The 19,036-nt window shown below is 37.3% G+C and overlaps 2 protein-coding genes across 4 annotated transcripts in view; both read left to right on the forward strand.

The window, feature by feature from the left end:
• Positions 1-762: 762 nt before the first annotated feature.
• Positions 763-19,036, forward strand: part of LOC120338979 (prestin-like) — a 44,700-nt gene continuing 26,426 nt past the window's right edge. For 2 of the 3 annotated variants that reach the window (XM_078115852.1, XM_078115854.1), the window contains exons 1-5: positions 11,005-12,418; positions 14,272-14,393; positions 15,777-15,887; positions 16,472-16,612; positions 18,798-18,916. In XM_078115852.1, coding sequence (XP_077971978.1) covers positions 12,168-12,418; positions 14,272-14,393; positions 15,777-15,887; positions 16,472-16,612; positions 18,798-18,916 — 744 coding nt within the window. In that variant the 5' untranslated portion in view covers positions 11,005-12,167. Of the gene's footprint in view, positions 925-11,004; positions 12,419-14,271; positions 14,394-15,776; positions 15,888-16,471; positions 16,613-18,797; positions 18,917-19,036 lie in introns of those variants that run through there. The other variant, XM_078115853.1, reaches the window with a different exon arrangement.
• On the forward strand, positions 9,833-12,194 carry LOC120338980 (UPF0489 protein C5orf22-like). Its single transcript, XM_039407005.2, has one exon. The coding sequence runs from the start codon at positions 9,893-9,895 to the stop codon at positions 10,970-10,972; it is 1,080 nt and encodes a 359-aa protein (XP_039262939.2). The 5' UTR covers positions 9,833-9,892; the 3' UTR covers positions 10,973-12,194.

The following is a 19,036-nucleotide window of genomic DNA, read 5'->3' on the forward strand; positions in this document are numbered from 1 at the left end:
CTCTGATCCTACCAGTGGTCGCCTGCAACTCTTCCATTAGTATTCTTTCCACTTTAAGTTGAGGATTGGGAACCGTTGAGCAGAGGCTTATCAAGAGTATAGCAGCCATGGGCGCCATGTGGACGCAAGAAAGGCCAAAAATGTTCCAATAAAATGATTTCAACATAGAATTAATTGAAGCTTGTGGTTTTTACTTAAACGATAACGCATAAGTATCTCATTACAACAACAGTTGTTAAAAATTGTCTGTCAACAATCAATGGGGTGCATTTTTAAAATTTGCCATAGGCGGTATTTTGCGGAGCAAACTTGTATATATTAACAGTACGAAGTACCGTGTTACCCCGAAAATAAGGGTCTTATTTAAATGTTCTTTCGAAAAATAACACTATGGCTTATTTTGGGGGGATATCTTATTTATTTATCCAGAACAAAATTACAAAGTAGAGAATTACGAGATTTTCTTAATATACAAAATATGAAAACCGATATCTTTTACCTATAAATAACATTTTCCTCTCTCACACGTCTTAGATTAATCATATAAAACGGTTAGGAGAGTCTTATTTCAAATGGAAGGCTTATATTAAAATCATTTTTCAGGCTAGGTCTTATTTTCGTGGAAACAGGGTACACAGCCATTCCAGTTAAATAACTGATTTTGGTTATTTATAAGCTGTGGCTCGGTATCTACGCAACAACTCAAGAAACCGTCTATTTTTAAATTTATATCATTATTTCAATAATTTTTGCAACAGAAATTTCAATCTAAATACTTTTAAAAATATACGACGAATCCGGCACGTTCTACTATTTCAACCATTGTGTGACGTCACATACGTGATCGGATCAGCTGATTCATCATTATGACGAAAGAACACATGAAATTGGACATTGCTGTAATATCGCCCGTGATAAAAACAGGTTAGACATTTATTTATATTTTGACGAGGTGTTTTTATATTTTCACTCCGATCAGATCATCGTGCTTTCTCTCATAATTGGGCTATGTACAGGTTGACATTAGCATTTAAAAGATAAACAAGGTTCTACCTAAAGCATGCCGTTATCAGAAGCGCAATGTGAAACCCACCCGTTAGCTTTCGTCTTTGTCAACGCCCCCCCCCCCCCCCACAAAAAAAAATTAGATAATTATATAACAAAAAATATTCATTTAAATACGATTTTGCGGCATTCGCAGTACGTCATAGATTTATACGTCTTTTCCAACACAATTTTACTCTATTCTTTAACGATTAACTGAAAATTGGGCATTCGATTGACTTCTATCAATTATCTTGCGGGGGATCTGGTTATCAGAGCCCTCTTGACGCCATGATGTAGGATCATCTAAATTTATTATCCTAGATTTATTTCGTAAAATATCTTATTTTGTTTGCCGCTTATATTATACTACGCGTAGATTTAAATTTTCTTCAAAAATCGATATTTGGGGTTGCGCTTCTTACTCCGATAAGACTGTATTATAAACAAATGAGTTTTTAATTCTCAGCTGCTGTCAATGTCTGATCTGTTTATGAAGATCGAATAGCGCAAAGTCTCTGACTTAAAGTTTGAGTGGCGTTATCGATGCTGTCAAAAATATCGTTTACTGTTAATATGATTTCATAGTCATTGTATTTGATGTTGAAGTTTGGAGACACGATTCCGAGGTTCGACATTTGAATACATAGGTGGATATGAGCGCGAACCCGAGCTTTACACCATAGCCTGAACAAGCTTGTCACACACTAAGCTATGAATACCGTTTGCATTTTGGTGTTCTCTCTTTTTATACCATTTTACCAAAGCAAGGATCTGCGCTCTCAAACTAATCTTTCCATGAAGTGGAAAGAATACTAGTAGGATAGTTGCAATGCAAGCACGCGGTGATCTTCAATAAGAAATATAGGTATATACGTACAGGGTGGCCCAAAAGTAGGTATACAGTTATTAAACTATTTATATGCTTTGAAGCTACTTGCAGTTCACTTTATGTTATTTGTTAAGTACTACAAAAATTAGTTTTCTAGCTGCTTGGAAGGTAATACATTTTGTAAATCTTTATTTTATTTGAGGGTTAATGACGAAAAATTTGAATGAAGAGCAAAGAAAATGGATATTTATAGACAGATCAAAGAATAGATCTTTTCTACAAAGCCTTGCCACTAATGCAAAAGTATGATATTTTAGAAAACACCACATTTTTAAACAACAAATCAGTAATTACCCAATTAGTGTTTCCAGCGCAATCTGCATACTCAACTCAACCCAAACTTCATAAATACTAATTTTCGTTTTTTGAGCTTTGACGGGGGGGGGGGGGGGGGGGACTTCGTACAAAAGATCCAGAGATGCCAGTAGATCCCCACGATACTTGAATCAAATTAAATTAATACTGCCAGAGAAACAGCTCAGTGAGGATTCCATAAAGTGGAGGTTTTAGAGAGAGAAATTTTTAGCACATAGCTGTGACTTCCTTTCTAGGCAAGTGCGTGTGTTACTTATTTCAAGCCATTATTGACATTCATTGCTGACACCTTGAGTGTTAGGGCAAAGTCAGGATCGGATCACGCCTGTCAAGGGTCCTAAGCACCGTAAAATAATTATAATGAAACTTGTGTTTCATGTTATCTGCAATTGAATAAGTAAGTTTTAGTGTTCATTGCTACTTGCGGGCCAAGGGATAATTAATTTGCATTTTTTTGTTTTTGAGAAAAGTTCTCACATGGTACTTACAGACATTGATAGGGATATTGATACTTCAGAACTTTATTTCAACCGGGCCAATATTGAGTTCTGTGTCGTCTGACCAACCCGAATTGTTCTATAACCGAGGCACCATTGAAAAAACGGCAATTGGAATTTTTGGTGCCACCTTTTCATTAGTGCCCTAAGCACGTGCTTATTTTGCCATTGTGAACATTTATTGTCGTCAGCTTCGAATGTCTTGGGGCAAAGTACCTTAGCTTAGACATTGAGAACGTTGGGCTATATTAGGAACACTTCAAAAATAAAAACATTTTTTTGTATTTGATCGCCATCCTTCTGTCGGTATTGTAGTAATACGTTAGTATCAGCATATTTTCGTACTGTCCTTTTATTGTAGATAAGTTATATGTATTGGCTTATTGCCTTTCTCTGTATCATTTTCTGGAAATATATCACAACTTACCATATCTAACCTAACGATAGATAAGAATTACAAGATAGTACCGGCAATTCTGCATAGCTAAGCTCACCATACGTTCCGATTTAGCCGGTCAATTTAACATACAAAAATGTGAGGTTTGAGAAAAACAACTTAAAATATGGATGAAAATATGTCAATTTAACTGGCATTTTTAGGTACGACATATAGATCTTAGTACAAAGCCATCGCCAAGAAACACTCCCCGCCACGTTTCAAAGTAACAAATTAGTAATTATCCAGTCGGGGTTAGGAATATTTGAAAATAGGAATTTCCGGGGCAAGCTACATTCTTAACCCATGACTAGTTGATTACTAGTTTTCTTATTTTGAACGTTGACGTCGAGTGTTTTTGGCAGTGGCTTTACGTAAAACATCCTATGTCTTACCTAAAAATGCCAGTTAAATTAACATATTTTCATCCGTATTTCAAGTTGTTTTTCAACCCCTGCAAAAGCGCTACGTCATTCAACGTTCTGCAAAATCATGATGAACGATCAACGGCTGTTTGCTCTATGACGCAACAAATACCCTCAAGGTGAATGTGACGTTTCTCCAAGTTTGCTTCATTAGCAAATATTATCAGTATGCCGGCAAGCAGAGAGGGGGGCTTTTACTTTTTACCTGTACTTTGGAAAGTTGATAGAGATTGTAGCGAAACATAACAGGAGTGCAATCTTCAGCGAATAGTTAGATTGGAGATTTTTATCTACATCAAATTATGGCAAAAAAGATTTATCATATATGCACATTCAATGCGATATTTGTGCATAAATGATCACGGCGCCTCTGAATGTGAGATATAGCCACCCGCCTATCGTGTTTTCCCGAAAATAAGAACCGGGTCTTATTTCAATTTTTTTTTAAATAACACTAGGGCTTATTTTGGGGGATGTCTTTTATTTTCATTTATCAAAAACAAATATAAGTAGAGCATTACGATATTTTTTAATATACAAAATATGAAAACCGATATCCATTTACATATAAATAAGGAAAAAAAATTCGCGATATTGACTAGGTCTTATTTTAATGGGAGGGCTTATATTAAAATCATTTTTAAAGAGAGAGAGAGAGATTTATTTTTCGTCAACCAGAAAAAATACTGAAATAGCAACAATAAAAATATATACAATAACATACCGTATGTAAAGTTTTTGTGGTATAGACTGGGATGAGCGATACGACCATACGGTCATCAAGGTCAGCTCCCCCTATATTCAGGCTAGGTCTTATTTTCGGGGAGACACGGTACTATCTCAGTGTTAGTTAGGCCATTTCGTGACAAGTTCTATACGTGGACAGATAGGTAATTAATAATTTTTTTGGGAAATCCATTATTATTTCGGGTCGCTCCTGTACGTACCGCGTTTTCTTAAAAATAAGACAGAGTCCTATTTCAATTTTCTTTTGAAAAATAACATTAGGGCTCATTTTGGGGGATGGAATTTATTTTCATTTATCGCGTAATTGAATCTTTTCCTCTATTACACGTTTTAGATTAATCATGTCTTGCTATCGACTAGGTCAAAAAGTTCCCGCCATCAACTTGGTCTTATCTTGAGGGAGGGTTTGTATCAAAATCATTTTAAAATTCAGGCTAGGTCTTATTTTCGGGGAAGCACGGTACCTCCCGTGGCACAGCTTAGGAACCACTGGTTTACGGGAAGTATATTTTCTAACAAATAAAAGGCAGCTCTTAAAGCAGCAATGTTAGTGATATGCAATTAGCCCGAATCATTGCGAATGAAGTAATTTTCATACGACTGTAATGTTTGAAACCGATTTGAGAGGTTTTCTGCTATTTGACAAAATTTCAAATTTTTCGTCACTGTGAACTTAAGATTTATTGTTACGTAAAAGAGACGGTGGTGATCTAATGTAGTGTCCCCCAGCCTATGGGTCGCGACCCAAAATTGGGCCGCCTGAGAAATCGTTTGTTTTTTCAGCAATAATCTAAAAGTTACTTCTTTTATTTTCGAGTAAATTTGTTGTTTATTCCATATTTGTATTGAAGTGTTGCTCAATAGTAATTGTATATGTAGGAAGCATCACAGCATAAAAACTTGGCATCTGCTGGTATTAGTCAGTCAGTTTCTTTTGTGACTATTCAAGGCAGGGGTGTGCAACCTGCGTCCCGCGGGCCAAATGCGGCCCACAAGGACAAATTTTGCGGCCCGCGGAAAAGTGACAATGCGGTCCACGAAACAAGTTTTTATCTTACTTTATTCTGATGTGCTTGTGATTCCAATATCTTTGCGCTGCAAAGTCTTTACCTGTGCTCGTGCGAAGCGAACAACGCATGTCACAAGATCAATAAACTAACTTTTTGTTCCTGCAACTACTAGAAAACCTATGTAAATTAAGTTGCGGCCCGCGGTTTCACCCAGTTATTTGTATCTGGCCCTCCTGCTTTGAAGGTTGCACACCCCTGATTAAAGGTATGAGCACTACATACCTCCTAGTATTTGAGCATATTATTCTTGGGTCGCGAGATTTTACAAAATTTATTTTTTTCAAAATGTGGGTTGCTTGAAAAAGAAAAAGGTTGAAAAGCACTGATCTAATTAATGCTTGTGGCAACATAAATCATGGATGTTTCCCGAGCATCGATTTCCTTGTTTGTATCCGCAAAAATAACTAATCATCAACAAGTCGACACATACGTAACAATTGCAATTTGTGCAGCCGCTCAGACACTTCTTTCGCTCAGACAGATATTCAAGCATGGTTGTAAATATTGCTTCGTTTTCATGGTTTTGCGTGGTATTTGTCAGTTTTCAGTTGTGTTTTCAAAAATTAGATGTAAATCAAATCACTTGATCGTCATTTTGTCTTCCGAGGAGTTTAGTTTAGTTGCAGTGTTCAACAATTAGTCCCGGAAAAGCTATATATTTGAGCATTGCGGCTCTTGTTTGAATTAGGGCCGTTCGACCTTCGACCCATTGTTATCACCTTTATTGTCATTCACTGCTATATTTGTATTTGTAGATGAGTCATTATCTCTCACTTAGCGATCAGGCAGCTTGTTGCAAGAAAATGTCTGATAATTAATTGGTAAGGAGATCGAAAAATGGAAAGAACTCGTTAAACCTGAAAAGACGATACATTTATAAAATGAAAAATGAAAACCAATCTTTCTGTTAAATTATTGAATGCTCGACTGTTAAAGAGATTTATTATTTTATCGTCCAGAATAAAATAGTCATCTCGAACAAACAGTAGAGCGATGCTCAAATATATGGACACGACGATCAAAGCATTAGTCTACCTTATATTATATATGCTGTACCTTACCTAGTCTATGGACCTTTCCCCGAGCATCGACTTCCTTGTTTACATCGTGACATTGGCCAATCAGCAAGATGCAAAAAGTGACGTAACAATGCTCCCTTTTCGCATCCACTCAGACACTTTTCTCACTCAGACAGATTTTCAAGCGTGGTCGTAAACATTATCTCGTTTTCGCGTTTTTGAACTCTATTCGTCAGTTTTCAGTTGTGTTTCAGAAACTTAAATATAAATCAGATAATTCAATGATCACTCTGTCTTCCTAGGAGTTTTAATTCAATTGCAGTAATAAAAAATTAGTGTAGAAAAGGCTATGATAGACCAGGCTAAAATTCTTTACCGGTACTTTTAAAAAACAGATTGTTGTATGCGATGAATCATAATGATGGTTTGCAACACATACCCCATTTTACAGGCGCCAACTCGCAAAAGCGCTCTTAAAATAGCCATGAATATGTTGCAATGGTAAAGTATAGGAAGAATTTTTCGGGGGTCAAAGGTCGGGGAAAGGTTCATTGTACGGACCGGTCAAAATATTTCCGACTTTGGCATACGAGAGAGGTTGCAGAACCACTACAAATATTATTAATTAATTCGAAGAGGCCATCACACAGAATTTCGAAGTAAGTGAAAAACGAATCACGGAAAAGTTTCGGAATAAATGAAAGTAATAGACTCCTAGCGTGAACTACAATCAATCAATCTTCAACCACTGAAGATTTCAAATGAATTGGTTCACTTAGATTGTAGTTAAATAAAAAACGATGTTTGCACAAGAAGAAGAAAAAGCAAGGAATACTAACAACACGATGATCAACAACAACATAATAACAAAATGATCGCCAAAATATCAGATCTCATGGGATTCACATAAAATTTATTAAAAGAAATAGTCTACTAGCAAAACATACCATCTTCAACCACTGAAAGTTTCAAAGCAATTGTTCCAGTAGGTAATGAGAAATTGAATTTTCTAATAATAACAAGAAGAAAACCACCAACCAGAAGGCAATGCTTAAATTTATGGACACGAAAGGGTTGCCTCGGTAGTGATATGGCAAATTCTTAGGATTTTCATATTTATCCCTGGATAGAGGCAAACCGATAAGACGGCTTAATCATATGGCGAACCACAGCCTCTCGTCTGATCATCAGTCCAAATGGCGCGGCGGTGTGGCTCAACGGGCTAAGCGTTAGGAATACGCTCGCCACCGCACCTCTAATTATTCTGCCTGGGTTCGCAGATTCGAATCCCATGCAGGGATGGTTATGTGCGAGAGGATTGCTGGACTCCTCGCCGTCGTTGGGTGGTTCACGTAACCGCTGGTCGGTTACGGCTTCCTCCACCACCAAGTCCATGCCTCCGAAAACAAACAATATACCTAATCCCATACCCGACTTGGAAATTGGAATGGTAACCGGACGAGAGGCTGTGGTTCGCCATATGGATAAGCCGTCTTATCGGCTTTCCTCTCCCCCAGGATAAATATGTAAATCCTATCCTATCCTATCGGGTATAAGATTAGTTAGCCAGTTAGTTATTTGTTCTCGGATGCATGGACTTGATGGTGCAGGAAGCCGTGATCGACTAAAACCGTCTACGACGCGTCATTCGTCGAATTGCATATTTTAAACTCGAAATTCAGTATTTTGATGCAGTGGGATTGAGATGACCAGTCACGACCCGGTATCCAAACAGCTGATTTACGTCATAAACAACGCAAATCAAAACAATCACAAATCACTGAAGTGGAACGTTGGGAGAACACGTGGGTTGTGTTGTCACCTTGATTTACAACTGTTTGGAAAGTGGGCTTGCCAGTTTATTTAGGTTTTTGATTGCTGGGCATTGAGGCAGGTTATTAAGTCTGCAGATTTATAAGGCATACTTGTTTGCTCACTACTCAGTTAGGTTAGGTTTGCTGTTTTGTGTCGACATGGAGGGCCAGGCTGTCTCGTAAAGACGGGTTTGCACTCGCTGTTATTGACTGGGGCTATTCTTGGAATCATGCATAGTATAAGTAGACTATAAGTTTATTTCGACCCCATAATCAGCATAACAATACATTTGACAGATAAAAAAAAATAAATAAAAACTGATTATGAAATCAGGGAGCAAACGAAACCTTAGATAGGGTTTATAACGTACAAAATATGAGATGGAAGGTTTTGCCAAGAGGAAGTGGTACGTGTTTACTCACCTAAAAATTATTAAGTTATTTCACACACGCTCACATGCACCCACCAGCCACATACACACACACACACAACCACTGAGAAGTTATTTAAGTAAGAATAAAACGCGATAAATTTAGGGTATACTATACAGTAAACAAAAATAAATAAATACTAGAAAAGAAAAAAATTATTTGCCACACCATATTGATATTTTTGTAATGGTTGCCATTGCCAAATTGATCGATCTTCTAATCGTTAATTAAAATATAAAAGGAAGATTCCATTGAAAACATATTGCCAAGCTGATTATAGCAACTGTGTCTTACTATACCGTACTAACTTAACCTAATAGTATTAGTACGGTAATACTGTAATATAAACAGAATAAAGAAAAAGATCGAAAATTTAGTCGCAATAATGGAAAGATTGAACTTTGAGATACTGAGATGTGTGTTTTTCTACTTGCTAACCTAAAAATCAATAAATAGCAAAATGACAGCATTTCCACTTCATCATTAGCATTAAACTATTCTGACAAGTCACATTTCATTGATTTTTGAGCTAAGTCAGAGACTGTAACCAGACTAGAAATCCTTATTCAGGACAGAGAATTAGGTTTTAGTACACTTAGATTTTTGAATTATTTACTTAGATATCGTCGAGCATGAAACATCATATAATTAAACAAAAAAAAATGGAGAGATTCAGACATAGGCATGCCTTATTTAACAGTAATGAAAGGGGGCAGAAAAAGTGGCAATCAGGGGCGTAGCCAAGTTGGTCCTCCCAAGGGACCAAAGTACCCATGGTTAAACAGCAAGCTGAACAGTCGGTGGGGTTTCTTTGCCCACGGCCCTGGGACAATACTTAGTTCTTCATTAGTTCCGCACTGGGTTATTGTTTAATATGTAACTCATGTATGAATGTATAGACTTGGGGGCTCCAGAAGTATGTGCCAATATGGAGGTAACTAATTTTGTTTCCCTATTTTACATCAAGTTGTGTAAAGGGACTGAAACCTATGGGCAGGAGGTATATTCACTTGGCTAACACGAACAGTCCCCGAACTCGTAATAAACTAAATCAAGAAAAATTAGAATAAAATTATGGCTGACCCTAACCTGGTACACATTCTTCGGGAGTACGAATACTTGATTGTGGAACAAATCTTGTCTTAACTTTCCAGTTATTTTTATCGTGTTTCAGTAATTATCAATGCTCAAAATCTGAAATATGAGCAAAAAGTATAAAAAACTACCAGTACATATTGTTGAATACCATAATGATGCATTGGAGCATATCTACCGTGCGATTGGTTCAAAATATCTTCCAACTAATGACATCACAATGCTGCATTTCGATGCCCATCCTGACATGATAATACCGGAAATATCTGCAGATGACGTTTATGACAAGAGAAAGTTGTTTGATTCATTGTCGATTGAGAACTGGATTATGCCTGCGTTGTTCGCTGGACACATTAGCAGCCTTGTGTGGTTGAAAGCAGAATGGGCGAGGCAAATTTCTGACGGTTTTTATGAATTTGAAATCGGAAAACATTTCGAGAGTTTGAAAATTCGTGTGACTTTTCCAGACGACTATTTTTTGAGTGAATGCCTCTACGCTCCGAAAAACGAACTTATCGATCCGAAAAATGTGAATTTTTATGTCAAAACAATCAAACCAGACAATTCTGAATATGAAAAAACTGATTTTTGTGAAATTTTGAGTGAAAAAACATATATTTTAGACATTGATTTAGATTTTTTTTCAACGAAAAATCCGATAAAAGAAATGCTTTCTTACGAGAATTATTCTAAATTAAAAAAAATTTACGAATTTTCACCCCCCAGTACAAGATCTGAAAAAGACATAAAAAATTGCCTTGAAAATCGTCAAAAACTGTTAAACGAACTCAAAAATATGCTTCTGGATATTGAAAGAGGTGATAATGAAAAATGGATGGAAAAAGACACTTTTTCAACCTTAAAGTATATTTATGAAAACGTCAAAAAATCAGATTCTGGCAACGAAATTGACGCTGCATTGTTACATGAGTTTGGTTGCACCTGCGACGACCCAGAGTTACCCCACCATGTGAGCACTGAAGCGGAAATAAATAAGTTAATAAAATCTGTGGAAATTTGTTTGAAAAACATAGGACGACCTCCGACCTTGGTCACGGTCTCTCGATCGAGCATAGATGAGTATTGCCCGCCACATCAAGTTGAAAATATACAGAGTAAAGTTGTCGAATGCTTGAGAGATTTGTTTGGGGAAATTGAGGTTTTCTATCATCACAAAGATGAATAACTGTGAGGTTAGCGCAGGTGTTCCCGAACTTTTTTGGGCTGGGACCCCTGTTTGTGAATTTTAACCCTTTCCATGCGATTTTCATTTTTTATTAAATAATCGTATTTGCTACGCTGATTATATGCATTTTTACCCCCACAACTAATCGATCGACTAACGAAAAACTAATGATCCTCTGCTGCCCACTGACGGCTCGTTGGAAAGCTTATTTAAAGAGCTTGCAACTGGCGATTAAAAAACAAAGTTTTTTTAAAAGTGGTGGCCTGAGTCACAAACCGGATAGAATAAAGGCATTTTTTCTTGGGAGTTGAAACTTAAAACCGTTATAAAAAATAGAAATATTCGCTAAATCCGTTACTGTTACCGCTACGTGGTTGGCAAACAATATCATAATATTGCTGTAGCAATTTCGTGATCTAACTCAAAATACTTTGGTAGATGGAAGGGATAATATGTCTTCTATTACCACCCAAAAAACACCGGAATTTGCATAAATTTCAAAAACACTCCCTCGTTCCGCCGCAAATAAAATTCCAGTCGTAAACGAAAGCGAGATTTACCGTCGCTTATGTTAATCTCAAAGAAGACTTCTTATCAATAAACTAAAACCCGGAAAAACTAGACCAACAGTTTGCGACCGATTGCTAAATAAAACAGTGGGGTACATCAACGTACCCGTCGCAATCTAGCGACTTTTGTCGTTGGTACGTATACGTGCCCACCGCACGGAAAGGGTTAATGTTGACGGACCCCCATTTTTACTCAACACAACAACATTAATATGTTGGATGAGGTGGCTTTTCACTGCACAATTTATCAATTCTCGGAACGATTTGTGGCTAGTATTTTGTCATATTGATAAGCGCTGAAAATGCTGCCTCACACATGTAGGTCATTGGGAAAGGCAATAAAATTTTCATCGCATTTTCTAACAGCAATGGATATTCATCTGCGATGTTCAATCGAAAAGAAGCAATGACTTTTTAATGGAGATCAATTATTAATAATGATCGATCAGACTCTTCATAGTACCTTATTTTTCGTCTAGAATACCAGGAAGATTTCGCCCTTTTCAAAATTTATTTTTATATAGCAGTGTCTGCTTGTATAAAGCCTTGTTATGAGAGAACAGCATGAATAAGCATTTTATAAAACGAATAGTGCTCTGATTTTTGTGGTCATATTTTGCATAATCATGTTTTCCATTTTTTTATTTTCACAGTTGAGTATAAGCATAAATTCAAACTCAAAAATGCGTCGTAACCGTAACATAAAACCAACTACTAAGCCAGTTCTTTATCCAGATGCTTCAGTGAATGTCACACGACCTGCCTACAACGAGCTAGGATTTAACGAAGCTCATGGAAGGAAAGAGAAAGAACATAAAACTGTGACGCAGAAAGCAGCAAGATGGGCTGGAAAGAAGGCAACATGTTCTTGGATGAGGTAAAATCATTCTGTTAAAACAATTTCCGTGCCACGATCAGGTTTTCAATTTTTACCATGCACACTGGCCACGCCAGATAAAAGGATAGTTTAGTAAATGGCAGACGCTACTTCCATCGCAGTAAAATTCGAATGATGCTATAATGCTATCCATTGACTATGTCATGCCTCCTCAATCTTCGAAACAAGAGAGAAAAACGGCTGCGAGAACCTGAACCTGAAGTTTTTCTATATTTCACATTTTCTTTTTTGAAAGACGTATTGATTCGTATGTGGCACTGACTGGTATGTGCCAAATGACGTATATAATAGTGTTGAGGGCACATTATAGGTCTTGAAATTATTCAATTTTCTCCTATTGATAAAGTGCGTACAGTGGTTCCCCACTGGAAGAGGTAAATTTGTTCAATGGCCTGCATATTTCGTTTTGATCCAATGCGATACACGGTTGCACACACACATCTATTCTATGTTGTTTTGTTAACTTTCAGCACCTCATGTGATGTTCGGCGTTGTGGCGCATCGTGTTAAGCGCTAGATATACGCTCGTCACTGCACCTCTGATTACCTTGCGTGGGTTCTAAGTTTCGAATCCTGTAGGAGATAATTATGTGCCAGAGGATTGCTGGATTCCTTGCTGCTGTAGGGCAGCTCACCAGCGGTTATAGCTTCCCCCACCATCCCATTAAGTTCACGCATTTGAAACAAATTTTTGGCTAATTTGGGGGAGAGGAAAACCGATAATACGGCTTAATCATATGGCGAAACCACAGCCTCTTCTTGTCCGGGATAAATATGTAATTCCGACTCCAAGAACTGTGGTGTTTCTTCCTTGTTTGTCTGTTAGACACTTTCATATGTTCGCGATATCTCATGAAAGCGAGGTTGAATCTGCTTCAAATTCACCATATCTCGGACCATAAGCCTATCGATTTTGGATGTATTATGTCTTATAATTAGCGAGTTATTAATTATTTAGTGATGTGACACACAGTGTCGCTATGGAGTCATATCGAATGAATCGAAACCGCTGTTTCTGTTTTGCGAGATCCCCTAACTTTCGATCTATAAGTTGTCAGTCTCCGACCGATAATCTCGTTTTTGTTATTTGGTCAGTGGCAACTATCCTGGATTCCCATTCTGTGCAAAATTACTCTTGCAGTTATCATGTAGAGCAGGGGTGCACAACTCAAATGAGGATACGTGCCAAATTTTTCAAAATAATATTGTCGCGTGCCAGGCACAATTGTGGTACTGTAAATAAACTCCAGTAAAACAAACAAATTGCAATAACAATACATAATAACAAATATTTATTTATTGAAACAATTTAATTGTCCTGAAAAAAAACTGCTGATTTTGATATAAACATGATATTTTAATGTATATCATAAATTTTTTTTTTTTACAAAACCGTTCGCGTGCCACGTTTGAGCGTATGGCGTGCCAAATTTGGCACGCGTGCCTCGTGTTGTGCACCCCTGATGTAGAGTCCACTCTATCATCTTTTCTCTCCGATATATAAACGAGAATATCTGTCAGAGACCGAAGACTTATCGATCGAAAGTTAGGGGATCCCCCAAAACAGCGCTATTACTTCATAGTGACACCTTGTGTCCCATCACTAATTAATTAATAACTCGCTAATTATACGACATAATTCATCCAAAACAATAGGCTTCTGGTCCGACATATGATGAATGCACATGCAAAATCTGGAACAGATTCAATCTCGCTTTCGTGAGATATCGCGTACATCTAACAGACAGACAGACAAACAGACAAATACCTATCAACATATTTACCGATTAAAATCGATAAGTAATGATAACGAACACATTTTTTAATTTCAGGGTTTGGGCAACAGTTGTCAGCTTCATACCGGTATTCGGATGGTTACCGAAGTATAAATTGAGATATTTGACTGGAGATATGATTTCAGGCATGACAGTCGGAATAATTAGGATTCCACAAGGTAAGTTATATTCTGACAACTTTATTGTTGAAATTTCTGTCAGAGATTTAGAATACTTTTAAACAATCCCTCAGGATAGCTGGCGTTTTGTCCAAGTCTTATCTGGTAAAGCAATAATTAGAGGCCTTGGGGACGAAATGTCCTCAACCTATTCTCAAACTTTATATTGGTAAGAAGCCCAGCTCGCTTAGTTGGAGTCAGGCCCCTTGAATGTGAGTGCCCAGTGGGCCGCTCTTGGTAAGCAGGACTGGCGATGCGGGAGGAATCTGTTTAGGAGTGTGTAACAACTAGGGCTGTCCAAAATCGAATATTTTTCTGATTCGAATTGAACCGAATATTTTCCTCGAATCGAACCGAATAATCGAATATTTTGCGCAATCCTAAATTTGTCTCTAATGTACAATAAAAACTTCCTCTTTAATATTGTGATAACGTATGTGCAGTTATATCTAGATTATTGCAAATATTTTGCATATCTATGTTTCCAGAGTTATAAAAGGAGATCACAAGCCTCTTGAACTGGTCAGAAAATTGGGGTTTTGAAAACTATCATTTATAAGTCGAAAATTGCACAGACTCTTTTAATGCTCGTAGCTGCTATTTTATTCCTATTATCATTAGTATTATTAACTCAATATATTTTGTGTAATTTTCAGTAAACTGATAAACAACTATTAATATAGATATTATAACTGTTGCCCAAAAAATTCAAAATTGCATTTTGGGAACTCACAAAATCAGAGCTAGTTTGATGACATTAATATTTGATGACCATAAACAAGGTATTGCCATTAGAAGAAATTACAAATTCCAATGAAAAAAGATATTGGACCTCCAAAACGTGTTTCAATCCCGTACCATGTTCCTATGATTACTGACTCAACAGCTACAAATCGATTCTATTTATAGAACAGGCGTTTTTGGCTGACACAAAATTTACCTTTTTCTCCTTGTGTTCTCTCAAAAACGTCATCTTTAAATCATTGTTATCGATAACTTTTCATTTATGACCATGCATGGAATGGATAATTACATGTCACCGGGCAATAGAAGAGACCTTTTTACAGCAAAGAAAGCGATAGAAACATGTTTTTGCTTGCCCGGTGAAAAACACGGTGCAAAGGTGGTCGTGAGGCGCATTATGTACCAAATTTCAGCGATTCGTAAATTGGCCGAAAAACGCTTCGAATAATTTGCGATTCGATTTCGAATATTTGGTTCGCTTGGACAGGCCTAGTAACAACTGACCTGCCAAATGAACCAGCCAGTTTTCATAACCCAATTTTGAATTTATTCATGATTTTATATCTGAAAATGTCATTCCAGAATGTATCAGTTCTTGCCATCCTCGAATGCAACATACATTAATACTTTTTTATTCAGGAATGGCGTATGCACTACTTGCAAATGTTTCACCAGTATACGGCCTATACAGTTGTTTCTTCCCTGTTCTACTATGGTTTGTCTTCACAACATCTAAGCATACTTCTATAGGTAAGTGGCGAAGATTTTTTTTGCTATGTCTGAATAGATACCCATATTATATATAACAGCCATGCATCTGAAACAAATACCTGGCTAATTAATCCGATACCCAACATGGACTGATAACCGGACGAGATGTCGTGGTTCGCCATATGATTAAGGATAGGATTTACATATTTATCCCGGGGGAGAGGAAAGCCGATAAGACGGCTTATCCATATGGCGAACCACGGCCTCTCGTCCGGTTACCATTCCAAGTCGGGTATGGGATTAATTTTACTGTATTGTTTGTTTTCGGAAGCATGGACTTGGTGGTGGAGGAAGCCGTAACCGACCAGTGGTTACGTGAACCACCCAACGACGGCGAGGAGTCCAGCAATCCTCTCGCACATAACCATCCCTGCAGGGGATTCGAACCTGCGAACCCACGCAGAGTGATTAGAGGTGCGGTGGCGAGCGTATTCCTAACGCTTAGCCCGTTGAGCCACACCGCCGCGCCGTCTCATCGCCTTTCCTCTCCTCCAGGATAAATATGTGAATCCTATATATTTATTCACAGAATCCATTTTTATAATACTCTATTTTTGCTTCAGGTACAATGGCTGTTGTCTGTCTCATGATCCAGAACCTCGTGTCCAAGTATGTACCGGAAACTGAGATTGTTTCTCCGTATGTCAATGGAAGCCTTTCCACAGAAGTCGAACCTGGCACAGTGGATCAGTACTTCTACACAGGTATTGTTCTGAAGTTTTACCGGTATATTTTAATTATTTCATGTATACTATCCTGTTATAATACTGCTGTCATACTTGTGCACTAGAAAATCAAACACTTTGTGTTATGTGTCACTACAAAACATGTCAATTATGTAAAAATTTATGGGTGCTCCCGAAGTATGCAAACCAAGATGGCTGACATCGGAACGTAACATGGGTAACAGGTTAGGGTTAGGCGATAATTTTTTTCCAATTTTCCTTATTTTAGTCCTATTATCAGTTCGAAGACTATAGCCAAGAGCCTCCCGTAGTATTTATACCTAAAATTATGGCCTAACCCTAACCTAGTACACATATAACATTCCGATGTCCGCCATCTTGGTTCGCATACTTCGGGAGCCCCAATTTATGCGCTTCATACCACTTTGTATTTTTAACACCTTTGGTGAAATGAATGCAGTTCAATAAAATTAACAATCCTTTGCCATGAAAAACAAACAACAATTATTTTCACTACACTTTAAAAAAAATTTGATGAAATTTCGCAGTTGCTTCGAGTGGCCTACTAAAGTTTTACCAGTATCATTTCGTTATTGGACACGTAGTGGACATAACGATCGTTTCAATATTATGTTGTTGTTGTTGTTCTTGTTCTTTGACACGTTTTTAAAAAGTCGCTTTTCTCTTCGAATACTGGACCAATTGCTTTGAAATTTTCAGTGGTTAAAGATAAAAATTTTCTCCAGAAGGCTATTACTTTTTTTTCGCTATGACGTCATCAAAATTATGTGACTCTACGTGTCCATATATTTGAGCATAGCTCTCTTGTTTGAAGTATACCATCCTGTTGTAACGCAACAGTCTTAAACTGCTCGCATACTTGTTAAGGGTACATGTCACACAACTATGTCTTATGTTGGTAAGGCCTTCAGCATGTATCTTTTCTTATTGTACTAGAGTAGCGATTCTCAAACCTTTTTAGCCACGCCCCTTTTCAGAAATTGTCTGGCGTCCCACCTCAAAATAACTAGTTAACGATAAGCTACAAATAACCAATAGTTGGGCGAAAGTACGTTTTATTCAAAAAACACATTGAAATATGTGGATGCAACGTGAATAATGAAATGAAAGAAAAGTTTTGAAAACAAATAGGGCTGGCAAGATTAAATTTTTTCATTTTTAATTAGCTTCACAGCCCCAAAAAATTGTCTACATCTCCTTATGGGGCGTTTCAGGCATTTGAGAACCACTGTACTGGAGTTTTACTTGTATGATTCCGCTTTTTTATGTTTGCTGTCTTTTATCACGCAGCATCGCTGACCTGCTGCTTTATTTGTAAAGGCTACATGTCACACAACTTTGTCTGCAAGGTCATATTACGCATCCCTGTCTGTATGTTTATTTATTATGCAAATATTGTTACATTTTGAGGCCAATGAATAAATATACGTGCATGCGTTCATGTAAGTCTCATGTGCATTTTCAAGCGTGTTAATAAATAAACGGTACTTATTGGTAAACGATAAAACTTGCACGCTTCTTTAAACTTCTTTATGCATTTCTACCTTTTGTGCAATATTATGTCAATGTTGTGACAGTTTATTTTAACCAAAAGTGTGGCTTTAAGAAAACTAAAAACACATCTTAACCTAAACGCAGGAACATGCAACATAATTAAATTGAGTCACAAAGTATAGCCAAACTATATCGGACCATCGCCTAAGACTCGTAACAGCTCGTAGTGATAAGTGATAACTAGATAGCAATCGGAGACCGCCGACTTATCGATTTTGCGGTTTTGGTTTCTTCGCTCTGACTCAATAGCGACACCACGTGTCCCATCACTAATTTATTAATAACTCGCTAATTATACGACATAATTCATCCAAAATCAATAGGCTTCTGGTCCGAGATATGCATAAATGCACAAGCAGATTCAACCTCGCTTTCGTGAGATATCACGTAACATACGAAAGTGTCTAACAGACAAACAAACAGATAAATACCTATCAACATACTTACCAGTCGAGATCGATAAGTAACAATACAACGTACAGTAATGTAATAATGACTGATTCTAAGCAGCACACTGCACACTGCAGTAAGAATAACTGAACTTAATTCCTATAAAAGTCAAATTAATTGGTTTTTGTATAAGACTTCGACTCTCCTTTAAAAACTGCAACTTTTTTAAACATTTCAGATGAAGCCAACATGACAACCTTCGATGATGCGAAATATATTGCAGATCAGACGGCGGCCAGAGAAGAAATGAAAATACAATATGCATCGACAGCGACATTGCTTGTTGGGATTATGCAGGTACTGTTCCTTAGATTTACCAGAAGCTATAGAATGAGATTTTCGAATTATTTCCGGGGGAGAAGAAGGCCGATAAGACTTAATCACGAGAATATCGGTTGGAAACCGAAGACTTATCGA

This window comes from Styela clava, chromosome 9 (assembly GCF_964204865.1).
Source record: "Styela clava chromosome 9, kaStyClav1.hap1.2, whole genome shotgun sequence".
Taxonomy (NCBI): Eukaryota; Metazoa; Chordata; class Ascidiacea; order Stolidobranchia; family Styelidae; genus Styela; species Styela clava.

Bases quoted from the DNA above. Each gene is read 5' to 3' on its own strand.
- LOC120338980 (XM_039407005.2), top strand. From the start codon at position 9,893: ATGAGCAAAAAGTATAAAAAACTACCAGTACATATTGTTGAATACCAT.